The sequence below is a fragment of the Eubalaena glacialis genome, chromosome 14, assembly GCF_028564815.1.
Source record: "Eubalaena glacialis isolate mEubGla1 chromosome 14, mEubGla1.1.hap2.+ XY, whole genome shotgun sequence".
Classification (NCBI taxonomy): Eukaryota; Metazoa; Chordata; class Mammalia; order Artiodactyla; family Balaenidae; genus Eubalaena; species Eubalaena glacialis.
The window spans coordinates 40,760,695-40,772,710 of record NC_083729.1 but is presented as its reverse complement, the minus strand read 5'-3'; the positions used below and the strand labels follow the sequence as shown (position 1 = coordinate 40,772,710).

General features: G+C 42.2%; 1 protein-coding gene across 3 annotated transcripts in view; it reads right to left on the bottom strand.

Annotated features, from left to right (window-relative positions):
• Positions 1-10,973, bottom strand: part of PPP1R21 (protein phosphatase 1 regulatory subunit 21) — a 60,594-nt gene extending 49,621 nt beyond the window's left edge. For 2 of the 3 annotated variants that reach the window (XM_061210604.1, XM_061210605.1), the window contains exons 1-2: positions 10,893-10,973; positions 2,332-2,400 (exon numbers count right to left, since the gene is read on the bottom strand). In XM_061210604.1, coding sequence (XP_061066587.1) covers positions 2,332-2,400; positions 10,893-10,949 — 126 coding nt within the window. In that variant the 5' untranslated portion in view covers positions 10,950-10,973. Of the gene's footprint in view, positions 1-2,331; positions 2,401-10,566; positions 10,619-10,892 lie in introns of those variants that run through there. The other variant, XM_061210606.1, reaches the window with a different exon arrangement.
• Between the last annotated feature and the right edge of the window lie 1,043 nt (positions 10,974-12,016).

Below are 12,016 nucleotides of genomic sequence, written 5' to 3'. Positions count from 1 at the left end.
AAATTATTCTGATTTGTCAAAGATAAAAATCAATATTATCCTAACACAAGAATAGTTTCAGATGCTTTAAAGTGAAAATAGAAACAAAATCTAAAATCTAAACAACACATCTTCTACTGACCATTCTGTACCGTTTATACCATGACAGGGTAAGAAAACGGGAAACAAGAGAAATATTTAGTTTCACTCTATTTTTTTAAAAAAATATTATTCTGGGGTTTCCCTGGCAGTCCAGTGGTTAAGACTCCGTGCTTCCAATGCAGGGGGCATGGGTTCGATCCCTGGTCGGGGAACTAAGATCCCACATGCCACGCGGCATGGCAAAAAAAAAAAAAAAAAAAAAAAATCATTCTAACTATATTTTCCTTACGACGTTCTGACAACTTTGTGTTCACTGGTACTCAAACACAGATGGCCATATACTACCGTATATTGAAAGATCTGTACTTTTATTACTTTCATTGAAAAACCACTATAAAGCTAAGAGGTCAAGTTTTAATGAATAGGGGATTTAAAGATATTGAAACAGCAACCTAAAAACCAGAGGCTGGTGTCTGCAATCTATTGACATTATCTGCATGTTGAGGGCACGGCTAGAGGGACAGAATATGTTTTCATTAAAGAGAAAAACATTTTCCTTTTCTGTTGTTTGTTTAGTAAGTCCTTAATTTTTACTTGAAGTTCAATGGTAAACTTAGGCCCAGCCCATGTCCAAATTACTATATATTTCAAATTATAGAAATTCAAATCAATGAATGCTTACTGTATCTAACAACTCATTGAAGAGACAAACCCAATATAATCAAATGCCTACTCTAACAGAGACATCCTAACATTCCCACTGAGCAAACTGGCAAACTGTCATTCTCACTGTAATTTTAATGACCACTGTGACGAATAGTAAAACATAAAGTAATTTCTTTACATCCTTATAATTAGTTAATCACTAGTTGACTAATGTTCCAACTCCATTAACCAATCATTAATTTCAGAAGACATCCACCCCAACCTCTCTGTAAATCCTAGTTTCTGCAATGAGGACGATAGTAGTGGCATCTGCCCTCACAGAGCTGTTGTGAAAACTGAGATAATGGATGTAATGTGCTAGTGTAATGCCTGACACACCGTGGGTGCTCAATAAATAGAGCCTGCTGTTGCCACCACGGCCACTATCACAGAGTTAACTGAACACAACCAGCAACAGGAGGGTGTCAAACACCAGAGTGGGCTACTAAGACGAGCTAGGAAATACCTTCCCCAGTAATAGGTTTTAAACATCATGAGGAGAGATAATAATCATTTCTTCAGTGATTTAGGCAAAATAATAACTTGGCTAACATATCCTGACTTTAAAGCTTATTTTTAATCATCTCAGCTTGGGCGCAGAGAGCTTTGGGAGTATGGGTAAGATGCTCTGAACTATCTCAGCCCTGAGTCTGTGGCACAGCACCTGAGGAGGGAGCGCCCTCAAGAGACAGATTTCTCTAGTGGAGGGTCCAACACCAGCCAAGTGAAAGGACATATCTCTGGGTCTTGGAAACCTGAGTGGAAATTCTCAGGGTATGTCACTGGTTGGGGCCTACTCCAGAAAAAGAGAAGAGTAAAGGGAATCTTAAGCCCTTTTCTCTAAAGAGGGAGCAAGGGAGAGAGTGACAGAATGAGGTAGGCAGTATATTTAACTGAAACTTGGCCAAGAAGGAATCCATGTCCTAGAATTAATTTTTCCAATTAAAAATATCACTAAGCAGTACTTATTATATGCCTACTAAAATGAGGTAGAAACGTAGTCCTGCAACTCCCACCATATAGCTCCTCTCAGTTAAAGGTGCTGATGGTAAGATGTATCACTCAAACAGTCCTCATTAACACAGGTTATTACTATTAAACAGCTTGACCTCAAAGCAAGATTAATGGACTAAATGATTCACACTTTCAAATCCATTTAGCAGGGGACAACCATCAGCTGAATGCTGGGGATATAAACATGAATATGACACAGCCCCACAGAGTGCTATCAGATGAAGCCAGATAAGAAGCCCCATTAATCCTGATGAATTTAGCTATGAGAGAAGCAAGGTATGAGAGAAATGCATTACATACAGTCCAATAATACATTTTTGTAATTTCTAGCTAAGGAAGTCAAAGCACATCACATTCATACCTAAGCAAGTAGGAAAGTTAAACACAAAAAAACTCTTATTACCCTCCCCTATTCCTAGTGAGTCACTGTCAGAGTTGGGAATTTAACCCAGAAAACGAGCTGAATTCCCTGCTGTGAGCTTCACCAAACACTAACCTAACCCTCACAACACAAAATATCCTGTAGCCTACCTTTAAAGCAGCAGAATTCGCTTGTTCATCCACGACACCTTTTTTCAAGACCTGATTCTGAGCCCGAAGCTGAAAACAGAGGAAGTAATAATTAATTTTTAATATAAAGCAATCACTTATAGCAAGGAAATCACTTACCATAACTTTACAGGAATCAGTACGCTGAGTAACTATCTGCTCACATATATATGAGAACAAGAATAGTAGCCCAGAAGAGAATAGCAGAGATCATCAGTCTGCCATTTTACAAATAAGGACACAGAGGCTGAGCTGCCCAATGGCAGAAGACTAATCAATGCAAAATTGAGACTAAAATCCAGGTCTCTCGACTTCCTGTACATGGTTCTTTCTATGAAACCAATCACCTCCCTAAATAAAAACTAATGCAATAGATAATAGGGTACTGAGTATGTCATTTTCCTTGAAACTCTGACACACCATTCATCTGTAAAATACATACAACTGGACTGATTATGGAATAAGAATTCAACAGAAAATCAAAGTATAGGGCATCAACATACCCAGCAGTACACTGTGCCTAATATTAGTCATGCAAATATCATCACCCACAATAGCCTCAGGAATGGAGAACTTTTAATCAGGCATCAGCGGAAGCAGTGTACAAAAGCAACTAAGAAGCAAGCTCAATATAGAAACTGATAATAATAGCAGCTAGCATTTGAATGCTCGTTACATACCAGGCACTGTCCTAAATACTTTACATACACTACCTCATTAATCCTCACAACCCTATGAAATAGGTGCTATAATTATCGCCATTTTACAGATGAAACCAAGGTACAGAGAAGTTCAGCGGCAATGCTGAGATTCAGACACCAGCAGTTTTGACTCCAGGCATAATGTCATTAGACAATACTGGCTACTATTTTATAAAGCTACATATAAATGAGAAAAGTAGTGGGCTGGAGAGGTGGCAGAAGCCTTTGAAGAGGTAGGACTTGGGCTTCTTTCACAGTTTTTTTTTTTTAATTGAGGTCTAACTTTATTTTAAATAAAATATACAAAACAGAGAGTATACAGCTTGATGAATTTCTACTTAGGTATACATCTATATCACCACCACCAGCAGGGTTTTGAAAGATAAACCTTCTGTAGTTATCAGCAAGCACAACACAGAGCATGTATAAATATAAATATACCAGCCCAGTGTAGCTGAAGCAAAAAGGGTTACAGACTAATTTTCTGAGGACTCAGTACAGAGACCATGAAAGACCAGGTTCTTCTCTGAGAAACTAAATGAATGGGACAATTTTATCTATGAGCTTAAAAAAAAAAAATCTACTTCTAGTTCTGCATAGCTCACATCTGTCTCCTGAGAACAGAAATGACCTTTTTCTATGCCAAAGAGTAGGAATATTTGAATATTTATGAATTATCTATGATTGTTTTTGTGTGGCAATGACAGAGATGAGTAGATGCAACAGAAACCATATGGCCCCGAGACTAAAATATTTGCTATTAGGCTCTTTACACTCTGCTCTAGAAGTTCAGAGGAGAGAAATAAATACCACTTTAATGTTGACTTCCATTGCGTAGTATTTTACCTTTTAACCAATATCAACATATTCTTGGATAATGTGCTACCTAGGTAAGAGAATTCAAAAAATACTTTCAAATCCATATAGCCAAAGGACAGTGATACTACTTCGGTCTTTAGGTTTCATTTCAGACCCCTGTTCTAACTTTGCTCTCTGATCTTCTTTGTGTGGTATTTAGAAGCTCCTAATGACTGCCTCAAGGACTAGGGATGAAGCTTGAAATCTGCTGAACTGACAATTTTCTGTAGGACCAGAACTACATCAGTTTTCAAACAAACAAAAAAAACCTCACCTTTAATTTTTAAGGAACACTTATAAGCTACATAAAGCAAACTGAACAGCCTACTGTGTCATAAAAGCAAAATTAAATTTTTCAAATTACTGCTGTTTGGAACTTAATCTGATTATAATGAAAAATGATTTCGATTTTCCTTTGGAAAATATTGTTTGCTAAATTGATAACAATTCAAACACAGTTTCAATGGAAACATTCAACAGAAAATGCAGCTTTTAGAAATATTTATCGAAAATCCCTTTCTATTATTTGGTAGGTAGAAAAGGATAAGCTTGGCCTACTCCACTGCCTTGCTACCTGCACTTGGCATTTGGCATCTTTCTGCATTTCAGCATCACTACTGCCACATCTCTGCATTACTGACCAACATCTTGTAAAATGCGGATACCGCTGTGACCAGTCTGGCCTTTTACAATCTTATCTTTCTCCTCACCAGCATTCACGGCAGTGGGAGGCAAATGCAGTGTTTGTTTCAGAAACAGTTACCGATGGTCACTAATGCCTCTAGGAGACTAGTGTGGAGACTCCAGTGGATGTGGATGTAACTGAGAAACAATTGCCCTGAAGTCTCCACTAGGACAGAAGAATTCTCCAGAAGGTGACATAGCCTATTTCCAGCAGCTGTGCCATGCACTTTTGTTCCATTCAGTAGAGAAATGGTCCTCTGAATCCCAACTCAGAAACCCTCTTAGTCCTTTCAAACCTCATTTTTCATGGTGTTGTAATCTTTTGATTAGCTTTACCTTTACTCTGAAAACACAGCCTTTTCTCATTTTGACCAACCAAACCCCAACTGTTCTTCTTGAGCCTACTTCCTACTCTGGTCCTACTTCTTCCATAAATTTTCCCTAACCATTCTCTATAGTGCCCCTATGGTCCACAGTGACCTTGCCCTCAGTTCCCTGGGCACTTGCTAGTAACAAGACATCTCTTATTTAAACTGTTCGGTTTTAATTTTACTTTTTAAAGCAGTACATTTTATGTTTACTAATTTATGTATGATTTCTATACTCAAGTCCCATCTGCCAATTAAACTGTCCTTCACGGTAGAGACTACAGTATACTTCCTTGTATCTCCTGCTTACAATGAAAGATCAATGCTATGGATAGAGAAGGCACTCAATAAATTTTTAGTTAATTAATCAAATTAAGTGCTGTAAATAAAAGGTGTTTAAATGTAACACATTAAACAACTATAAGAGATAGCTAGGATCTTCTGTGTTAGAATCACTCTTAGATAACTGTTTCCATACAATGGACATTCTGACATTTACACATGTTTTATGACCCTATAAAACAAATCTTTAGATGTATAGCTTTTCTCCATTACAAAGTAATGTATGCAACAGACAACCTGAAGCCCAACCCTAAGCCTCACCAAAACCCTGATTTCAGCACACTTGAGTCATCTGCAAACCACAGCTTCAGTATCTCTGGCCTGGATGATCCTTAAGAAAACTCCCAGTTCTAACATTTTAGGTATTCTACAGTGCTGGGAATACCACTTAGTCTTTCTCTCTGCCTACTAGCTTGCTCCTCGCCGTGGAAAAGGATAAATTAACTGAAGGCTACATACTATGTACTAATGGCTGGGGTCATTTTGTCACTGAGTTGGGAAGAAAACCTTTTTTCAGAGCTGCCCTCAAACGAGACCCTTTCTCTAGCTCCTGCTCCCATGCGAGGAAATTCATGAGGACAAAACTCCCACTCCCAATCCTGTAATCTAGCTGCCTCATCAGGGACTGGTTGGAAATTCAGCCGAATTAAAGACGGAGAGTAGGACACCCCTTGTCTTTCTAAAGCCTTGCTATTCAAAGTACGGTCTGCGGACAGCTGCAGCAGCATCACGTAGGAGCAGAATCTCAGGCCCCACCCCAGACCTACTGAGAAAGGATCTGCAGTTTAACAAGGTCTTCAGGTGAGTCGCATAGACACTTAACGTTTGTGATGATCTAGGGGCTAAGCTAGCACAGCTCAACAGGGTAGCCATATCCACATGTGCCTATTTAAACTTAAATTACGTAAATAAAATCCAAAATTCATTTCCTCAGCTGAGCTAGCCACATCTCAAGTACTCAATAGCCCCACATGCTAGTGGTCACCCTACTGGACAGCAAATATGCAGAACGTTCTCATTCTCCTGAAAGTTCCACTGGATAGCACTGAATGCAGACTGTTTTCCAATCCACCTTTAGTAGTGAACCCTACACATTAGGGTAGAAAAAAGCTGATACTCCATTTTAATCCAATCCAGCCCCAGAGTCTATTTCTCTTACAAGAGAGGGCGATCAATCAGGTTCAGCCAAGCCCTGCTATCTGGAAAGCAAACATACCAAATCAAGACTGATCCTTTCCCAAAATGAGCATCTTTAAGAGTATAAGACTAAAAAGTTTCAAAAGGCAATCTCCTTTGTAACTAAAAGAAGCATCAAATGCAAAGTCAACTGTTAGAGAAATAATGGGTGTTTACCTTTCCCATTGGCTTTTTTTTTTTTTTTTTGGCCAGTATCACACTGTTTTGATTACTGTAGGGTTTTTTAAAAAATATTTATTTATTTACTTGGCTGTGCCAGGTCTTAGTTGTGGCACATGGGATCTTCGTTGCCGCGTGATGGATCTTCCTTGCAGCACTTGGGATCTTTAGTTGCAGCATGTGGGATCTAGTTCCCTGACCAGGGATCGAACCCGGGTCGCCTGCATTGGGAGCGTGGAGTCTTACTCACTGGACCACCAGGGCAGTCCCCCCATTGGCTTTTATTGCCTTGAAAAGAGCTTTAAAAAGATTATCTGACCGCGATGAAGAGTGGCCCCCACTTGCCGCAACTAGAGAAAGCCCTCACACAGAAACGAAGACCCAACACAGCCAAAAATAAATAAATAAATTAAAAAAAAAAAAAAAAGATTATCTGAGCAAAAGCTACTATACTGATACCATTTCCTGAGCAATAGTTCTGGTAGGCATCCAAATGACTGGAGAGGTTTGTTACAACACAGACTGCTGGGTCTGACCACCAGTTGCAGATTCAGTTAAGTCCTGGGTAGACCCAAGAATCTGTCTTTCTAACCCATTCCCAGCCACCGATGATGCTGATCCAGGGTCTACACTTTGAGAACCCAGAGTAACACAAACACTGAAAAGATTAGAACTTCAAACTTGCCTACACATGAACATGGTGCCAGGCAAGAGTGCAGAAGCCCGTTCAGAGAAAGCAGGCTGAAATCAAATGAGCCAGGACTGCATGCTCTCAGCCTCATCTCCAGCATGAGATATACCAGAGCATCAGAAGCAGAGCAGGCCGTGGAAGAAACACCAAGTAAGAAATGGTCTTTGAAAAATGAGGCCTTGATTAACTTTCCCTCACATCTCCAAGGGGCAGCCTCCGTCTATTACCTATTAACTTCATAAATCTCTGAAAACCAGCTTCTACATACCATTCCCCTCCCCCCAAACTCTGTTACACCAGAAATGTTTAACGCCTCCAGTGATCGCCTAATTGCCCAAACCAGAGGGTCTTCATCTCCACTTTTACTGACCTTTCCGTAACAACCTGTCCACCTCAGAAATTCTCACCTGCTGCGGCCTCCATGGTTCATCTTTTATCTAACGAAACTCTCAGCCTCTTTAATGGGAGCTCCTCACACTGCTTTTTTCCTTCTCAAGGGGAAAAAAGACTATGACAGAAGTTACAAAGGAAGAAATGGGCCCCTTCCCGGAACACAGGCCAAGATCTGCATTAAATAAGAATGAGAAGATTCTGCAAATGTCCTTGGTTTAGGGATCATGCTTGCTGCTCTCTTGATTTGTAGGCCTCCTTCTACATATTAAAAGGAAATCTTTTTTCTTTGTATCCTAAATAAGGAAAAAGAAAGATGTAACTGGATTTCAACATCAGCCCACAATTTCTGCACCAGGGAATCTATCAAAAAGGTAGAATACCCCCTTCCACAGGCACAGGGCTGAAGGTATCGATAGCATAGATCTTATCTAGAAATTGCTTGGCACTAGAACTGACAGGGAATGAAAAGCACGTGAAATCTTTTGACCAATCCCTGTTCTCACATTCTGAAATTTCCATCACATTGCAATTAAAAGGATGAAAAATGGTCTGGCCCAATATAGGAGATAACCTGAAGTCTGGCAGACCTCCTATAGTCTCCTTAGCATTTCCTGCTACAGTCACATCCTTCCCACAGGTGTTCCCCAAAGAATCTACCTAAAGTGATTAACTCTCAAAGTTCAACTATTGTCTTTATGGGAATTATTCCAAAAGCTTTGGCCTTTGTCCTGACTTTCAGCCAGTCCCTCTCCACTAGAAATTTTCAGCAATTACCCCAACATCATCTCAAGCTACTATGTGAATAAGATAGCTTCAATGTACCTTCCAACCATAAATACTATGATTGCACCTAAACTTCGCTCGAAACTGGCTCACCTTCCTGCCCACCTTCCTCTGCCAGTGGCAGTGGTGTTCCCTCAGAGCAGTCCATGGGTCACCTTTAGGGTCAACTCTCAGTCTTCCCTCACTCATCACGTCCCACAGAATGAATGAGACACAAGGATGACTGCCTTGACACCTTTATATCCTTCATAAGTTTGCTGCTATGTGCAAAGCAGGCACACAAAAAAGAGGTAAACTAAACCATATTTTTTAACCATAATTCCTAAATCTAAGCCCCCCTCTCCATCTCAACAGTCACAAACTTTATTTAATCCTACATTACACTCCCCCAAATTATTCAAAGAGCCTATAGTCTGGTCTTCTTTTCACCAATTTTTCCCCATTTAAGTCCATCCTCCACACAGCTACCAGTTTTCTTTCTAAAAGCAATGTCACTCTCCTGTTCGAAAACCTTTAACGTCTCTCCATTACTCAAAGTTCAAACTTTTTATTTGACATCCACAACCCTTCATGATCGGGTCCAAATTATCCCTCCAACCATATTTCACCACTCTCTGTCATGCATCTGAACGTGCCTTCATGTCAGCAAACAGAGACTGTCTCCTTTGCCTGGAGTACTACCATCCATCCCTTCCTCCCTATTCCCTACTCCCCAATCTAAGTAACTTCTACCCTTACCCGCCATTTCTTCTGTGCTCCCACTGAGCTAACACTTGTCATCCTGTATCATAATTATGTACAACCGTTGAACATTCTATTAAAGGGTTCCCCTTAAGGTGGAACTCTGCCTCACTCAACAGGGCCTGGCAGATTGTTCGCAGGTGGCACTAATTGTCTGCTGAACAAAAGCGCTTACAAATCCAAAATAAAATCTTTCAAAGTTTTTATTACTTTTGGGAGGCTATACAATTATTTCAGCAATGCAGTCACTGTGCAAAATATTTCTGGAACTCTCTTCTGCCATTTGGAATTGCCTTGTGAGCTTGTTTACTCTCCAGAAAAGAAAATCAATCCCCTTACTTTATACTCATGAAACATTTTCACCCAAAAATAGTAGAGCCAAGTTTGAGTACTGTCATCCTCCACCCACCACACTTCATCACATGGATTTGTTCCAAATAAGTTCCGGCCCTTTCAAACAAAAAGATATTCCTTCAAAGGATAAAAACTTGCCGTCACTAACATCATGCCACAGGCCCTTAAGGCAAATTCAAATGGAAACGCAAGAAGTTTTGCCAATGGTAGCACCCATGGAATAAGTGTAGCATCCCAAAAGGCTCCCATTTGATGGTCAAAAGACTTAAGTGTGTATGTTTAGGCACAGGTTTTATTTTTCAAAGAATATTTCATTTTGCCCTGCTGCATATTTGTTACATGAAATTAAAAAATGTGTCTCAGTTTCTCCAAATTGTAAAAAGGGGGCTAAGTCTTCCAGTTGCTCCCATGAATGCCAAGATCATTGAAAACTAAGTTTAATGACTAATGAATCAATTTCCAAAAATGTAAGATTCTGCTTTCAGGACTTCATTAGAATATTCTTGAGGCAGAAGCACCCTACCCATTAAAGCAGCACCACCCTTCTCCGAGGAAAGGGTTCCATCATTTAAAAGACTGATGCCATAAATACAACAAAGGGACAGGTCCCTACTTTGCTTAATTCAACATGTATTGAGCACCTGCTAGGTGCTCCTCCCCAGTCCAGGTGATCCAAGAAAAAGAGAGATAAAAGGACACAGCCTTAGCACTCAAGCTTTCAAAATCATTTTCAGACAACATCTTGCCAAAGCACTGAATCCATTCACAACCATCCATCTCTGGTGAAGCAGTTTACACGCATGACTCTATTTACACTCCTGATTTGACTGGGGGCAGATAAATCTCTTTATCCTCATATCATCCCTGTGGGAAAGGAGAAAGCTTGATCCTTCCCATCGCTGGGCTGGGAAAATTGAGGAAGCAGCCGTGGAGGGATGGTCCTCACCTTTCCTCGTCCCCTCCCGACCAGCACCAGAGGCGGAAGCCAGGATTTCTGACATCCCAGTCCAAGCCCGCTAGTTCAGTGAGAAGGAAGAATCAAACTCCTGCTCCTTCCCGCAGAAACGCACACGGACCCAGACACCGCCCGGCCCCATCTCCTGAGAACTGCAGGTGGAGGCACGGTAATGGTGGACAGAAGAGGCGGAGGAGAGAGAAGGGGCGCGCTCGCGTTCCCCCCTCCGCCGTCCCCCTGTGTCCCGACAACTCGCTGCCAAGGCAACCCGAGGCCACAGGGCCGGGGACCCCCTACTCCCCGCATACGACGGGTACCTTCGAATACTCCTGAGCCAGCTTCTGGTACTTCCCCTGCAACTCTGCCGAGGCCATGGCCTCCCCCGCCCCGTCCAGGCCAGGATGCCCAAGGCCGCTCAGCCCCGCCCCCTCGCCCCCAACCCCAGACACGCTGCCGGGTACGGTTCCGCCAGAGCCTGCCCGCTCTGCCACCACCGCCGCACCTCCTCCTCCACTTCCGGGTTCGCCCGGTGAGAGGAAGGCGGAGTGGGGCCGGGGGCGGAGCGACCACCGAGGGCGGGGCAACGTCTGACATCACGGCTCCCACCCTTCCGCGCCCGAGCACGTGCGCGCGCAGGCTCCCCGGCGCTCCTGGGCTCTGCCTCTGGGATCGGGGGGCGCCATCTTGACGCATGGTCCAAGATGGCGGCCTAGAACAGGGAAGGAGAGAATGAAAAGGGGAAGAGAATGATGAGAGCCCACAGAATGGGCGGGAGACGGTGGAGAGGGGCGGTGGTTGTGAAGAACCGAGGACCGGAAGAAGAAACATTCTAAGCGCATCAAGAATTCTGGCCGGACACACCGCCCGCCCCCGCTGGTTCCCATGGCAACCGTCTGGCGTTCGATGGTTACGTCTTTCAGAAGGTGCACTGAGAGAAAGACCTCTATATTCCGCTACCTCGTTTTCCGGATATGGTAGCCCCGGACATACCCTGCATTGTAAACTCTCAGACCTCCCCCAAATTTATAACGCTCGCTGCTGCCACCCTCGCCTGCTCCAGACCAGACAAACCTCCATTGTCTTATATTTTGACACTGAGATGTCTTTGTGTCCATTCTCTACCCACTCTATTCGCCCACCCCTGCCACCATACGGGGACTACATCAGAGCCTTTTCTCAGTGGACTGGGAAACAAACCTTTAGGAAATTTCAGGGAATGACCCCTGCCGCGCATGCAGAGAGAGTGGACGTTAAGGACAAATAACTGGACGATTGAAGCAAAAAATAGTCTGCCTGAAACATTTTATGCCGCTTCATTCATTAAATATGTTTTGAGGACGTATTATATGTTAGATATTCTAAGCACTGCATTTATTGCAACATTGAAATGTTCATAGAGGAATGAATAAATAAATTCAGAATATATGTTTGCCATAAATTA